The sequence below is a fragment of the Eleutherodactylus coqui genome, chromosome 4, assembly GCF_035609145.1.
Source record: "Eleutherodactylus coqui strain aEleCoq1 chromosome 4, aEleCoq1.hap1, whole genome shotgun sequence".
NCBI lineage: Eukaryota > Metazoa > Chordata > Amphibia > Anura > Eleutherodactylidae > Eleutherodactylus > Eleutherodactylus coqui.
Window position 1 is genome coordinate 128,914,394 of NC_089840.1, and position 17,290 is coordinate 128,931,683.

General features: G+C 40.6%; 1 protein-coding gene across 2 annotated transcripts in view; it reads right to left on the bottom strand.

Annotated features, from left to right (window-relative positions):
- The window catches only part of DENND2C (DENN domain containing 2C), a 36,090-nt gene extending 19,043 nt beyond the window's left edge, over nt 1–17,047 (bottom strand). For both annotated transcript variants that reach the window (XM_066600091.1, XM_066600090.1), the window contains exons 1-3: nt 16,894–17,047; nt 1,903–3,024; nt 68–216 (exon numbers count right to left, since the gene is read on the bottom strand). In XM_066600091.1, coding sequence (XP_066456188.1) covers nt 68–216; nt 1,903–2,732 — 979 coding nt within the window. In that variant the 5' untranslated portion in view covers nt 2,733–3,024; nt 16,894–17,047. The remainder of the gene's footprint in view (nt 1–67; nt 217–1,902; nt 3,025–16,893) is intronic.
- Between the last annotated feature and the right edge of the window lie 243 nt (nt 17,048–17,290).

Below are 17,290 nucleotides of genomic sequence, written 5' to 3' on the forward strand. Positions count from 1 at the left end.
ATTTAATGCAAAAACTATACAAAGAGTAAAGAAAGTCTAATAGATACAAAGGAAATGGGAAACCTACATGCAACTTCTTCATAGATATTGTCCTCGGATAGTGTGTGATAAAGAGTGGATCTTGAGGGCTCACTAGGTTCTTCAGAGATCTGAGGGTGGTTGGTTTGTTGCATAAAGCGCCTGAATGTTTGAACATCTTCAAATTCAAAGGATTTCCTAGAAACAAACACATGAGCCAGGAGATCAGTCACAGCATTCCATCAGAAGGCTAGGACAATATCAAAAAGATGAAAGGTCGGTTTACACAAAAGTCTATGTTCTGTTATTAACCTGTAATGGTAAAATGAAAGGTCAATAGACATTATTATACTGCTAAACACCAACTGAATGCTTCACTATATACTAGCTCCATACAGTGGAATATTCCAATAGAAGTGAAAGAACCCTATTAGAGAATTTGAAAACTTTTTTTCTAAACCAGTCAACTCCATTTCTGTCCATCCTTTATAATAATAATCTTTATTCATAGAGCACCAAAATATTCCTCAATGCTTTACAATTGCCCAATCACTCAACTAACAAGCAAAATGACAAGTAATCAGAATCTATGAACAGTTAATGACATAAGGGGAGGGGTTCCCTGACCATAAGAGCTTACAGTCTAAAGGATTTTTCTAGCTATCTTATTTATGCTATCGAAGTTATACACTGAATGGCCACATTATCAGTCAAACCCATATAGTAGCACCATCAACCTTCTTAAACATTCAGAACTATAGCAATTTGCCATTGGATAGATTCCACTATTTACCCAATGCGGTCAAGAAGCTTCTTGCAGTTGCTACAACCTAGATAGAGGTTCTGACATGCTTTGAGCAGCTGACAGTAGAATTCATCAATTGATGCTGCTTGCGCCAAATTTTGAGCCTCCAAACAGCATGATGCTACAGAAATCTGGATTCATTTGACCAACAATGTTTTTCCATTACTTAGTGATCCAATTGTTGTGCTTTTTTTGCACACTGGAGTCTTGTCTTCATGTTTCTCTTAGATGGCAGTGGCACTGGAATATAATCAGTCTGTTGTTATCGCTCATCTGTGCTAAGGACCAAAGAGTCGCACATTTGACACATCAGCTAGAGCACCAGCATTGTATTCGGCTGCAACATGCTTGACTATGAACCATCTGCTTGTCAGAACGAATCTTTAATAGGACTTCAATACAAGCCAAAAATCAGCCCATTGTCACGAGTGCCAATCGACAATCGACATAGTATGTTAATTAGCACTCATTTCATCTCATTTGCACACATCAAATCATCTGTAGCATGGGGACAAATGATCGTTAGTACACTCTTTCGTCCCAATACAATTATCAGTTGGGTGCATATCCATTTACAAAGTGAGATGTGTAGCTGATGAGCGACTATGTTTATGCTTGCTAAAAAGACATGATAAGCCAATGAACGAGCTATTGCTCATTCGTTGGCTTATTATTGACCCTTTTTGCACAACCAAATGATTGTGCCAATGAATGTTCATGCCTGAGCTTTGGATCATGTAAGGGTGGTTTCACAACTGCGCTGGGAATTCCGCTTTCCTGCTCCATTTGGGTAGCAGAAAAAGGGAATCCCTGTAGCCAAACGGGTCCATTTCTGTACGAAAACGAACACTGCTGGGTGGACCCCATTGACTACAGTGGGGTCCATCCACTTTCTGCCGAGCTGGCTGGCTTTTGGACAGAAGAAAAAGCACTGCATGCAGATGTGAAACCACTCTAAAAGGCCCTTATTTTGTAACATGACAGCCTTATAATGTGGAGATTGTGATAAGCATCAATACAGTCAAACCAAAATAGACATTAATTATGCACAGTAGAAAAGATTAGTCCTAAAATTTTACCTTTTGGATCTGGGTCTCAGTTTTCTGTTTACAAATTTTTTTGGTTGAGGTGGTGGGACAGAAGGGTCAGAAGATTCTGTGTCACTGTCATCCACAGATTGTTTCCTCCTGTGATTGTGATAATTGTCCATACGTTCCTCATGGTGGTTACAGTTTGCATAGCGAAATGTCCTTCTTGGCTTAGGCAAAGGATTTATAAATGGACTGTGATCAAATGGTTCAGTATCATAATAAATGTTTTCCATACTCTTCATTGGTACTGTTTGATCCATCGTACTTCCCACCTCTAGCTCATTTTCTGTTGAAATGCTTTTACCTCTTCTTCTTTTAAATTCCAAAACCATCTCTGTCAAATCTTCCTGTGAAATTCCACTGTTTTTCTTGAACATTCCTGCAGAAGTGTAAAAGTTTCCAGGAGGAAGATCTATTTCTTGGTCTAAAAATGTCCTTGCTTTTCCATTAAAATTTTTTGGACTGGGACTTGGACTTGGTTCTGGGTCTTCATAAATATTTGGTTGACTAGGAATGACCCTGTTATTTTCATCATCCCGGAAATCCAAACTCAGATTCTTAGCACGACTGACACCTATTTTCCCGTTGTCCAATCCATCTTCTATTGATTTTGTAAGCCCATTTTGTTCATAAAAAGTTCTTTTGGTTTTCAAGTCAAGTAAGTCTCCACATGAACCACTGTTGGCCCTAACCTCCCACTGGGAGATTTTCTGCTTGATGTTTCTACAGTGACTTCTTGAAAGAGTTTGTTGGGCAACCCGGGTCAAACCACATTCTGGGCTCCCCATGGTATGCATCACAGGCATCTCTATAGTCATAAAAGCTTCATCGTTGCTTGGAAAATGGAGAGACCTCTGTTGGATCTATATACCACTCGTCTAGGTGGCTTTGGTGAATATAATTTGGTGCTTTTTAGGAGAAACCGAAAACCAACGTATCAAATCTGATTTCTCTTGGAAATAAAAGATTTAGAAGTGACTTTGTACTATTTTCATCTCTCAGATCCTCCTCCAGTAATAATAGAACTTGAATTACTTCACCAAGTTATGAAGTTATACGTAGGAGCAGCGCAGAAGCTTGTATATTGACGTCTTTCTTTCAGAGCCCGAGCTGAAAAACAAATGCATTTTGTTACAAAGTGTCCTATAGATAAGGGCTGGGGCAAAAGCAACAATAACGGCAGTGTTCCACAGCGAGGGAAAATCATCAAGTTTAGCAGATTGTGAAGGAACAAAAAGTTATAAAAGAAAAGAAAAAAAAAAGTCCTACAGAAGGGAAACACTGATTATATTAAGACTGAGGATTAGATCTCAGCACGTTGTTCCCACTGCGTTAATTGTATGAGTAATAAATAGGGATACAATCAAAGTACACAAAGCCGATGACAATACATAATCATAGATTTATATAACACAAACATCATCTATAAAGTGTATTTGAGGAAACAAAGGAACGGGTTGTGAAACAATGAATCAGTGCAGACCAGGGATAGACTGAAGGACTGGAAAACCCTGGACTTGATAGTCACACGTGTGAGAGATGGAGGAACAGGATAAATAATAATCAGGTAATAAATTATACAGAAAAATTAGAAGAGTAGATTATATAACGAGAGATACAAAGAGAATAACAAAGGCAGCTTATGAAAGACTGACACCCGGCTGGTAGCTAAGAAACAGCAACGGGGATGTGAAAGTAGAAGAAGGAACAGTAGAGTACACTAAATGGTTTGTCCCATCCAGCCAACCCCTAGAAGCCGATAACTGCAGGAAAATCCAGACCATCAGCGATCGGCGTCGCAACTTCAGGGGAAATGTAGTATAATTTAGGAGATAAGCAAGTGGTGGGGCAATCGCTTTTCTGTACTTCCTGTCAGTAGTCTTAGGGTGCTGTTACACGGAACGATTATCATTAAAAAATAATAATAATATATATATGTGTGTGTGTGTGTTTAAAAGTGATCCAACAAGCAAACTGTGACATCATTTGCTCGGGTGAACGATTTCTCGTTACGTGTCATTAAGTACTCTTAGTACAAATTGAGGGTGGTCATGGTGTTTTTCACTAACTGGGAACATATTCCATAAAAATACACACCAATGATAAAGGAACAGACTATGAATTTAACATCCATTGATGTAAAACAGTTATTTCCAGGCTGCTCATCCTTAGGTGCTCAGCTATTTATCTAAAACTCTGTATTAGTGATTGATTCTCCATGCAGGACTGTGGAACGAGCATACAACCACTGTCTCGGATATTCTCACATAGGTAGGCGGCAGGAATGGCATGGCACTAGACACCCATGGACCCCCAATTTGCACCGTACAGATAGGTGGGTTTCTAACTTTACCCAGAGTGTCATAGAACACAGAATATTTTCTTTTACTCCTTATCAGTATTGTATAGAACATATATAAAGGCGACCATCCAGTCCTGGGGGGGGGGGGGGGGGGGGGGAGGGGGAAATTACTTTCCAGAGACTGGAGGGCCCTTTTCCTGCATCCAACAGGTAGTAATCAGCTTCTGCGCCCAATACAACACTCTCAGAATTTCCAGAAGAGTATGCTAAGCAGCAATATTGTTCATTTTAGTCATCGGCGGGGGTTTCGGTACACAGACTCCCACTGAACAATACGTTTGATACATCACTTTGGTATGTTAGAAGTTTTTATAAAAGTTTAGGTACACTTAAAATATAAAATGTAATCATATGTTAAAGTTGGACTTTACATGGAAGATGGCAGCTTTCAAGAAGGGGACAGTATATAGTAACAAACAAGTGCAAGTCAACCGTTCGTCTAGTAACGGTAACAAGGAATGGAGACTGATGTGATGGATTACAATTTTTGTACAGCGGTGCCACATAGGCAGGAGCTAAAAAAAAAACAAAAAAAAAAACTACAAGTAATATTAATAGGAGATCTAACTGTTCCCGGACAGACGGACTTTAGGTTGTTAGATTGTATAAATAGGTCTATTCCGTCTTACCATAAGAGGCATATCCTGTGACGTGGTCAGACAAGCATCGATCTGTTACAAACATAATCATTACTTTTTTTTTTTTTTTTTTTTAAATAAGTTCATTTTATGGAAATCCGACCGCCAGAACCGGACAGATGCTAGCAATTATCATTTTTGACTATACAACCACACAGACTTTTAACCAATGTCTAGGAGTAATAACAGGGTTTGTTCCCACCGGGATGTGAGAGGCAGGAAGAAAGGTTTGAATGTGAAGAGAAGATATGTTTTTCCAGCTTCCTGCAATGTTAGTCGTGCCCACACCCTAAAATAGTTTCATAAACTGCTTTCCTGGCATTACGAGACAAAAAGGCCTGAACATGTCAGCTCAGCTTTTCTTCCCTGAAAAGCTTCTGAAAGCGGGAGAAGCTCTCTGTAGCATCAGAACGTGTTAGTCGGTTGTGAATCCAAATGAGATAGATTATAAAGAGTCATAAAAACCAGACCTGAAACGTTGGCCTGTAGTCCCAGATTTATACTGCAAACAGTAAAGAACCCACAGGTTATTCATTATTCATTTGGGGTTTGGCACATAGGGCGAATCACGAATGCAACAAAACCGCAGGCTCAGCACTTTCCTATCCAGCATTCGGGCTCTTCTACATGGGTCAACTTGTTGGGTGCAGATGCCCAGCAGGTCGGCCCAGTGATGATCGTTACTGTGGTTTTACGTAGGAATGATCATTGCTAGTAAATAGAGGCAGAGTGGGCCAGGGATCATTCCGGACCGCCTCCATTCACAATAAACAGGCAGTCACTCGTAAGTGATTCTACCTTTTCACATGGGCTAATCGTAGCACAGTTTCCTGCAGAAACTGAACGATGAGCAAAAAGCGAACAAATTCTCATTCGTCGTTCAGTCGGGGCATGCATATACACTGAACGAATCGTTCACATTCCCATTGGATGCCGTGGATGATTTATCAGCTTGTGTAAAAAGACCCTAAAAGGCGCACAGGGACAGAAACTATGTGAGATGAAGACAAAAGATGTCCCCATCTCCCATATTTCACCCGATGGCACCGTCCGGGTTCTGTTCTGGTTTCTGTCCCTGTGAGGGTTCGTGCACGAGGACGGATGGAGGCAACGCTGGTTTCATAAAACGTAATGTGAAACTAGCCTTGGGCTGGCTTCTCAAGAGCGTATGCGTATTTGTGACCGCATAAGTGGAGCTATTTTGCTTTTCTGCACACGCTTTGGTGTATTTTACTGAACCATTTCTGCGCGCAAAGCATAAATCATTTGTGTGTGACAAACTTTTTATTTATTTATTTATTTTTAAAAACCCTGATTCTCCCAGCCATTGCAATGCCTAATTAGTCTAATGAGTTCAAGGGGTGTTCTTTTTCCTGCGCAATTACACAGTGCCTCACACATATCCTTGTGTATTATGCACATTTGCACATCTCCATTGACTTCTATGGGGACCTTTGGTGCACAAATGAGCAGGAAAATAGAGCCTGTGTACCAACTCAATGTGAACCAACTCCTAATTTTTGCACGCACAATCACTCCCCTGTAAAGCCAGCCTTAATGACTGATGGCTTTCCCTCTATGAGTGTACTTGCTGGAGGTAGCCGTGAATCGCTGTTCGGACCACCCACTGCTCAAAGTGGTTCATTTTATTATTACTAACATTTAGTATTTCATTCCCTTCAGAATTACACTTCCCACAACATAGTTTTTATCTGTTATGTAAGTGATATCTGTACAACGGACTGCTGATGTGATGTGACAACAAGCCGCTTCCTGTTACGTGATGTGCGCTGTATGAATTGCTTTCAAAGAGATCTTCAACGTGAAGTAATAAATCTACTACAAGTAAAAACATGACATAAACTTCCAGTTAATTCCAGAGTATAATAGACAGGTGTGGCAGCAGCTGCCAACGAATGAGTCAGGAGAGGGACGGTTTAAAACATTTTTTCAGTGCAAAAAAAAAATGAAGTTACCTAAATTATAATTTCTTTGAATATCAGAAGTTCTACAAGAATCACACAAACTCATCTACCCTGCAGTAAAGATCAAGTAGCAGTAAGGGGGTTAGTTCAGATGTATCCCTTTAAGGAACCTTTTACAAGGGACAAAATTAGTTCACTCGAACTTTTCTGCGTCACAATGGGGCTTGAATTCCACATCTGTTAAAATTCGCACGTCTTTACTTCAAGACCGCAAAATTAAATTCCGCAGCAGAAAGCTTTTTCGAAATTTAGTACGTCTTGTGAAATTGTTGTTGTGGATTTCTAACATACAGGAGATGTAATCCTGCAATTAAAGCCTGACGGGAAAAAAAAAAAAAAAAAAAAATTCTACAAGACAATCCACAGAACGCATTCCACAGTTAAAATGTAATGAAATCAGCACCATGTGATAAATCCACATCTGTGCTGCATCCTGCGGACAATGCCGCTCCATGTGAAGGCACTCTTAACATACAGAGATTGTTGGAGTATTTGATAAGGGTTTTATAACCTAGCAGTCACAAAACGGAGCTAGAAATCAGTCGTAAGAAATAAGGTTATGGCTATAATTCTTTATTTATAGGTTGCCCGCATATATAGGCAGCTCTATGTATAGGATACATCCATAGCTTTCAATATCACTCAATTAGCATATACTAAATCACCACCTATACAGACTGCACATGAGAGGAGTTGCATTTTACATAATAAAATTATACCCCCTCCTTTAGATTAGTGGGGACCTAAAAAATGTAAGTATGGCTGCTTTTACATCGTCGGGGGTTCTGTTTTCCTACACAGTTCCACATGGCTGAACGGATCCATCTTATGACAGAACTGAGCAGTGCCGCACAGACTCCATTGACTATAATGGGATCCATTTGGTTTCTGCTCAGCTGTCCACGCTATTTCTACCGGTATCTTGTGCCAGATCTGCAATGAAACCACCGCAGGTTCCAGCACGGATGTGAACCCGGCTTAATATGCCATACACGTGGAGCAGAAATCCATAGCCTAGAGCGTCCTGTAACATTACAGTTAGCTGATACATTCCATTACTAGCTGAACACAATGACGTGAATAATCATTTAGCAATGCTATCTGAACTTTCCATTATTTCAAACTTCTTTACTAGAATGCCAAGAAAAATACTTCTTCGTTTTTGCATCAGTTTAGTCATCCTTGTTTAAAAAAAATATGGTTCATCTCATTCTATTAATTTAATTTCTATAGGAAGTCGACTCATCAGTTCTGTTAATAATCAATTATTTTACAGGATCTGCCATCATTGCTTTGCTCATCATTAAGGCTGGGTTGCATCTGCATATTTTCAATTTTCCCTTTTCATTGTTAGAGCAAAAAACTGGAAATGATGGAGAAACCATATCTATCACATGATGGACTACAATGGCGTCTGATGGACCCCACTGATTTAATGGGGTCCTTCAGATTCCGTTATGATCTGTTATTTTATCTAAAAAGATAGTCTCCAACTAATTTGACGGAATCTGTGACGGAGGCTCCAAACAAAGCCTCCAACGAAGAGGTGAACATAGGATTGACCCAACTGAACAACACTTCAAGAAGGAAGCCAAGGAAACAGCGGACCCCATTCTATAGCCAGCCATAGACAGGATGCCAGTCAACAGCTATTTTTCCCACCATAAACATATACGCTGGACTAAACATAAATGTTACTTCAATGAAGCAAGGGAACATGGACACATCTGGAAGTCAGACACTTCTGACGATGACTTGAATGATCAGGTAAGTTGAGATCCAATAGCTCTTTTTTTCCTGACATCTGTTGTAGGGCGAAAGTTGGGAGGCTCCCATACACACTAGTTCATTAGCTAATTCTGCTGAAATGCAAAGGTTCAGCCAACTTATCTCATGTGTATGGCAAGCTTGATCCATCCGGTTGCGACAATTCAATTCAATGGATGACAGACTGAAAAATTAATGCAAAGTGAGCTTGCTTTGTCATAATGTTTTCAATCAATTTCGATCAGTGTCGGCATTGTCTGTTAAGATAGTGGGCAGGGTTTTTGTTTCTGGAAACTGCAGTTGAATTACCATGTTTATGTAAACACTGCATTAAGATGAGCCGTCACTGCAAATAAGAAATCCTTATACTCTGAAAATACACTGAAGAGCAGCTTACTCCATAGCTTGCACCAGCAGTGTTCCGATCAAAAGTGGAGCATTTTTTGTTATAACCACAGCTATGTGCACAGGACCCAGCTTTGGCCTTCTACGGAAACAATATCTATTGATCAAGACAAAACAACTCAGCCAATCACTATTTCTTACCTAAAGTCAGTCAACTGGTGTAGTTTGATGGCACAAGTCTATCACGTAATTCTAGAGAATCAGTTGTAGTGGGCATTAGTCCTGTGTATTGATGGTCTATTACTCATGTCTATCGGTAGTCTTAGACACGTTATTAAAGGAATTGTACAGTGCATTATAAAACATGGCTGCTTTCTTCTAGAACCAAGACTATGCCTGTCCTCGGATTGTTTGGTATTTTGGCTCAATTGAAGTGTAAAGGGCTGAGTTGCAATACCACACACAACCAGTGCACAGGTGTGGCATTGTTTCTGGAAGGATACAGTCATCTTGTAAAACTCCTTTCGACCAATATATCATGTTAAGCAAATTAGTTGCTTAACCCAAAAACACATTTGTTGTCTAAACTTTATCAAGCAATTAAAAAAGTCATATATGTTCTTGTCTTATTATGTAAACCTTCTCCATGATGACATAGTTGTCTTCCTTCGGTCTTACAGATCCCACGTTATCTTAGATCTCCCCACTGTGCCCCTTTTGCTTCAGGTGACAGGAAAAGCTTTCATAAAACAATTAAGTGTTGCCCTTGAGGACATTGGGCAAGCTTTGAAGCTGATGGAAAGAAGTAGTCAGTTAATTAGCTGACCTCACTGTCATAAGAAGACATCAGAAGCTTGGAATACAATCTATAACATTTATTTAGCTCTGCAAGTAGCACATAGGCCTTCAGTCTTGTAAATTCTTTGAGCTATGGATGCTACATAGCGCTGTCGCAATATTAAAAAAACAACATTATGTGAGATAAGCCACAAGTTCAGTGGACATTAAATGCAGTCATTAGTGGTGGTCACCAAATAAGAGGTTCACCTATCGGAAAAGGACCATGTAATTCCTGCCAATATTATATGTTAGGGAGTAATGTACTATAATAGCATTGTGAAACTGGCGTAAAACACATATATGCATGTACTTGATGGCCTTTACACCTAAACATAGTTGTGAAGCATTTTACTGTAAGGGTCTGTCGCTAATGAATTTGATGTAAAACAGAAGCTTCTTCTTTCACTTCCCAACATTTGCTGCTTTCAATATTATGGTTCCTTATTCTGAAGGGTTTTATTTGAAAATGGTTTCTGTTTTAACAACCCACAATGGGTCTCGCATTTGAAAACTGGGTAGGCAAAAAATAAAGCAGTAGCTTATACAACCCAATCAGGTGGCTACTTTTATTTCCTTGTCACGATTACAGCAACGTACTACTGACCAGTCTTTCCCTCATTAAACTGTCTCCTCTCCAATCTATCTGGAATGCAAAAGCCAGGTTCATCTTTTTGTTCAGCCACTACACTGATGCCCCCACACTGCGCCAGACACTGCACCACTGCCTCAACCCTGTGCCAGTAGTCACTGCACTGGTTGTCCATCCAATATAGGCTACAATCTAAACTCATCCGTAAAGCTCTCCACAATGCTGCACCCTACTTCTTCATCCTGGTCTACCATTCAACCATATGCTCTGTTCTGCTAATGACCTCATACTACGTTCCCCTTTAATCCGAATCGCACACTCCCATCCCCAAGATTTTTCAAGAGCTGCACCAGTTCTATGGAATGCGCTACCCCATATAATTAGGTGAATTCCCAACCTCACAGTTTTAGGTCTGCCCTAAAAACACATCTCTTTACAGAGGCCAACCACATTCCCCAATTTAACTTTTCTCCATTTACCCCTCTTCTACACTCCTCAGAATCCCACCCCCTTCAATCCACTGCATTCCCCTACACCTGTCAAGGCCCTTTTTCCATCGGATGCTATCTCCATGATGATTGCTCAGTGAATAGAGGTGGAGCAGGCTGGAGATTATTCCAGCCCCCCGCCTCCATTCACAGTAAACAGGCTGTCATTCATACATGAACAACTGCCTGTTCAGACAGAATGCTGCAGCAGCAGACCAACAATGATTTCTAGGTCTGCATGAAAGATTTATCACCGATTTGTTCTTTCACTGCATGCGTTTACACCTCACAATTATCATGCAAACCGCTCGATCTAACGATCATGCATCTAAAAGGGCCTTTACCGCCTAATGCACTTTATATCTGTATATATAAACACACGAATACCGGCTGGTGATTGGTTCATACAGTTTTATGTATCGTACCCCATTTAAATGATGAGTGGACCATTGTACGGAACACTCTTGTGTCACTCCTACTGTATTTCCACACTAGATTGTTAGCTTTTGGGAGAAGAACCCTCAATCCTATTCTTCAAATGGTTCATTCATTTATTACTCTATGTAATATCCTTTTTTTTTTGTACATGTACCGTCTGATTTGTAAAGTGCTGCACAATCTTTTTGCACTATATAAAGTTTATTGTTTCCTAACCTTTATGGGAACTGAAAGTTCCTACGAGTCTTCTTCATACATGTAGCCCTAGAACTGCTGATCACAATACTGTGTATTAGAAAACGTGAGGATGGACTTGAATAACTTGATTAGTATGTTGTTATCACCCTTTAGTATCAGGTCTGGTTGATGTGGAAGAATCTATTGTAGGACATGTTTCACACCCACTCATAATTATGGGCCGGACCCATCAAAATTGCTCCCTGTATGAAACATTCAAACGCTTATCAAGTCAAGAGCTTTTATTTCCTGCATCAAATGCATATACATCGCAATTATTATGATAAGAGATGTACAGCCCTGTGGAAAATGCTGAACACACACACACAAGTTAGCTGCCGGAAAAGCTAGCATTTGGCCACCAGCTATTTCACTAGACTCCATCATAAACTTGGACTCAGATGAGTGCGATTGTTAAGTTCAATGAAGAGAAGAGAATAAGTTACCAGGCACCTCTGGCAAGAGCTTCCTTCTTAAAGGAATCTCTTCCTTTTCCCCAGCATCGGCTTTCATGGCAGAAGCCTCCATAGATATAAAATAGTGAGCCAATCCCAATAAATCCCATTACAATCATCGATTCTGGCAATTTTTCTCTTGTGAATGGTCAGCTTAAGAAATCAGTTGGGACAATTTAATTAATAAGTCAGTGCTTGTCACCTAAGGTTTTTCAGTTAGTTTCGATGAGTGTAGACAGTCATCTGCTATCGGAGACAGTCAGACCACCATACACATTAGTTCTTTGGTCATTTCCCTCTGAAACCAAGGCCTTCAGCCAACTTTTATCTGATGTGTATGGGAAGCTTCAGAAGTTGTGTATACACATGCAGACAAACACCTATTCTACATGAGCTATTCAATTCATATAATTATTCACACTGCCAAATTAAAATTTTATTTCAGGTGGTTGTCTGCCTTAAGATTTTCCCAACGCTTTCCAATACATTGACATTCTATAATGTGTTCAAGCTATAGAGAACCAAAAATCGACCCTCGAACTTGTCATGCTACTCGGACGAGAGAAATTAAACGTTATGGACACGGTTTGGGGCATTTTTTCACTTAAAAACATGTATTTTGGGCCAATTGTCAGGGAGCTTGATTGAAGGGAGCTTGTCAGATAAATTAACTGTCTAAACTATCAGTAATCCAGTCTAAGAGGGTCACATGTAACTTTCAAACCAGTACATTATTATTAGGCTGGCATAATGGGCATTTTATTGTATTGTTTTAAGATTATAAGCTGGATTAGTTGAGAAGAAGATGTGACTACAAAGTGTTCAGGGTGATGCCAACATCTTAAACCCCTTGACTCGGCACTACATGACGAGTTGTTTAATATGAGCCTACGGGTGCTGTTCAATTGAAAAATATCCACTATATAGAAGCTTGTGTAGAAATGTGCACAATGTGTACTCTGGGAACAAATGAACATGGTCAGCATGTTGATGTTATCCATCCCCCAATGAAGATTAAGCTCCAAGGTTTTTTCACAGCTTATAAACAGACAGTTGCTGTTTACATGGCCAAAGGCAACGGTTTCATTGCTATCTTCTCCACACTGCGGCTTTCAGTGTTTCAAGGTATATTCAGTGACCAAACTCAAAGCATAAAGCAACAATGAATACAAAGGACACCTTGTAAATCAAGTAGCCACCCGTGGTTACATTGGGATCTGATCCAATAGACACACTCCTATGAATTTTGCTTCAACTTCAAGATTTGTGTCTTCTGCCAGCAGAAAACTGTTGGTACATTCAGAAAGAAATCCTAATTGGATGTATTTCAATGAAATTAAGACATTAAGAAGGAGGCACGGCGCTCTTATACATCAGATAGAGTCAGAAATGGGTTCCTTTGAAGAGCCATGCATAAATATGGATGAAGACAATCTAAGTCATGTCAAAAGTGCAATGTGAAGCAACACACTAATTCTTAGCCTTTGTAGCATCAGCGTCATCTACTACATCTCCGTAGAAATCGTTAATAGAGACGGTTCCATATAATTTCCTATGCAAACTTGAGCTGTCCAGCTCAAAAGTCAGATGATGAGGGTTGGGTTGTGCGACACTTTGCATCCATCCACATATGCAATATTAAATTGACTGCTGCGGAGTCGTATTTGAACCCAAATACCTTTAAATCTCAAAACCAGCTCCTCTCTCCTTCTTTATAACTGAGGACCCAGTCAGCTGCGCTATTTGTTCCATTTGAAATATTACCATTTAGTTTAATTTCCATTTTTTCAGTTCTTAATGAAAACCCATTGAAATCAATGAAGTACAAAACGGAACAGTTTCATTCCATTTTTATTTCAGTTTCTCCGAATTGGAAATGCATAACTGAGGCATTTTATACCTCTATATTAAAGGGTTTTTCAGTGAGAGCTGCGCCTGCAGTTACGAGCGCCGGTCACTACACAGGTCAGAGCTGCGGCTTCCACTCCGACCCCAGTGTATCCCGGGACTAACAGCCGGCGCTGCCGGGAAAACCACTTTAATGTCCTGAGAGCACAGAAGAAACCACAAAGGCAAATGCATGCCTGCATATATAAAAGCAGCTACCCGGGTTCCCCATTCCCACACCCTTACCCCCCATAACGTAGTTCTGGGGTTCAAAATTGTTAACAGGTTCCCTTTAGAAACATAATAGCACTTTTTTTGGCCTGGTATCGGCATGATAAATACCCGTGTGTAATCATCCCATTACATGGCAGCATTTCCCAACCACTAAACGCAGGCAGAGCTCCACAGATTGCGGCTGGCACCGGCATTTGTCATGCTGCTTGAACTGACATATCCAGGTGCCGGCTGTTATCAGCATTTCCCCATCCGCATTTGTAGAAAGACTCTGCATATAATAGCAGTCCAACGCTAAAAAGCACACTGACAACCTAAGGCCGTATTCACACAGACACGAGTGAGTTTCTTGAAAATCGCAAGTGCAGCTATGCGAGAGCGATGCATTTTTCTCGCAAAATGCATCGCACTCACATACAAATCGCGGATTTACAAGTGCGACATCAATGTAAATGCACCATTGGTGGGGACAACTTTCTAAACTTGTAAGTTACCGGACTAAATCTCGGGTTAATTACTCATTGGTTTTATCCTTTTCCAAGCAGTTGACTCAGACTACAAAGTCTGTAAATGGCTCCATCACTACATAACGTGAACAGCTGTCCTCAAAGTCACAGGGCTCCTTTTACTTTCCAGACCAGATCGTTGGCCCAAAGCCTGAATGACCAAGTACATTTGGCCTGATGTGTGGTCTGAACTGCACAATGTTATCCTTGGCTCTTGCTGTAGCAGTAATTATATATAAATATATAAATAAATTGTTTTTACAGCAAGAGCCAAAGTGGACATGCATATATATTATATATACATACATACACACACACACACACACACACACACACACACACACACACACATTATGTGTTCGTGGCTTCTCTTAAGACCCTTTTAGGGCGCCTACCCACTTGCGTTGCCGATTTTCGCGCATGAAAAACGCGGCGCTTTCGCATGTTTTTTGCGTGTTTTTCGTGCCGTTTTTTTCGCAGCGTTTTTTGCACGTTTTTTGCAGCCCTCCATTGACAATCATGGGTGCATTAAGAGAAAAATAAGGACACATATGCAACTGACAGTTCCTATGTGAAAAAAACCCACGAAACGGAAAAAAACCCCAGATGGACAAGAACACATTCTAAACTAATTGCTCTTGAGAAAAAACGCAAAACATCACAGGAAAAAAAAAAATCGCAAGTGGGTAGGCACCCTTACACGGCACAATTATCGTGCAAGTCACTCGTTAGATCAGGCTGTTTGAACGATAATTGTACAGTGTGAACACATGCAGTGACAGACCAGCCAGCCATAAATCGCTGATGGAATCTTTCACGCAGACCTAGAATCCATTGTTGAACGAGGGCCTGTTTACACAGCGGCAGACCATCTATGCACGACGACCTGTTTACTGTGGATGGAGGCGGACGGGCAGAATGAATGATCCCCAACCCGCTCCACCTCCAGTCACTAAATGATCATTGCTCCTGGTTAAGAGTACAGAGCAATCATAGCTCGGCCGGCTGTCACTGATGTTCCTGACAGTTGTCTCATGTAAAAGGGGCTTTACTATATGCCACACTTGTTGAGTGCAAGCCAAGACCAATTTCTAATAACTAATAAGCATTGCTTCTAGAGGAGAGTACAGCTCTGTAAGGCAGCATCATAATGTGCCGCAGCAACATACTGCAGGGCGTCCGTATGCCACCATGCAGAACAGCAGGTACCATAACACAATAAGCCATATGGCAACTAATTAGACACAAATTAGACAAGTCATCCTTTTCAGCCGACACATTGTTATCACGATAAGTAACCTTTGCTACAAATATATGAGAAGCATTTCTCCAAAATGAGTCAAGTCCGTTTCTACAGATTTCCCTCCTTATGATGCAGCACAAATCCCTCTGCTTCTGTTTGCACGTCTACAAGGCGATTTTTAAGCAAAGTGCCTTATTTCCCCATTGTATAACAATTTTATATAATGCAGTTTGTAGAAGAGATTTTAAACCAGTCAGGCTATTTTGATGAGTATGCAAAACAGGAAACATCTCAAGAATTGGGAAGTTTACAACTTCAGGCCAGCGTCACACGGACATAAGCAAATCTATGTGTGCATTTGTGCAATGGGTTTACATTTGTGCACACAATTACATGTTTTTCTGTACTTTTTGTGCACGCTAAAAAAGAACCCCAACATGCACCCATTCATTGAAATAGCAAATTAAGTTAATTAGTTCAACATGTGCTATTTTTGTGTGCAAACATGGAACGAACACACAGGTTTCCTAAGTCTTTACACGCATCCTTTTGATTCCAATGGGCTATCACGATGCATAACAGACAGAAAGATAAGACGTGCTGCGACTTTTTTCACCTAACTGCAACTGAACCCAATGTGTACATATGCTCGCATGAAAGAGCCCTCAAACATGCTATCAGCTAAAAGCCTGTTTTATCAAGTTGAGCAATCCAATAACCCTCGGGCTGCATGGAGTTTCAGATTCCCCCCACATACTTCCCAGATCCGTCCACAGAACAGTTTTCCAGAATTTTGCCCGGCTGAAGCATACGTATAATAATGGTGTGTTTGTACGCTTCCCAATTATAATCTGTAAATGTGGAGCTACAGATTCCGGAATCGCACAATGAGGAGGTCCAATTAGTGGTAATTACAGTTAGCAGCGGGACACATTCCACAAGACAGACAGCAGAGCATTACCTACCAGTGCAGAAGACTGAGCAGCTTCAGGAGAATATCCACATCACTGCAAGATATAATAATCCAGTGTTGTGCTGGGATCCTGCGCTACAGCCGGGGTGATGAGTAGTGTGAATGTCCTGGGTCTGACACACTACAGTACAACCCCTGTAGATGGCTCATTAGTCAGGAGTGAGGATGTGCAGGGGCAGGTTGGTGAGATGTCCTGGGTGGAGACTACTGACAGCAGTGTGTATGTGGGAAGGAAGCTTGTAACACTCCAAGAGTTGTCATCTACTCCTCCCGCCTCGTGGAAAGCAACTCTAGCATGAGGTCACAACACATGTGCTTCCCTCAGCTTCGTGCTTTACTTATTTTTAGAAAATTGGTCAAAGTTCCTTATTTGCAAGAAACTTTTCTGC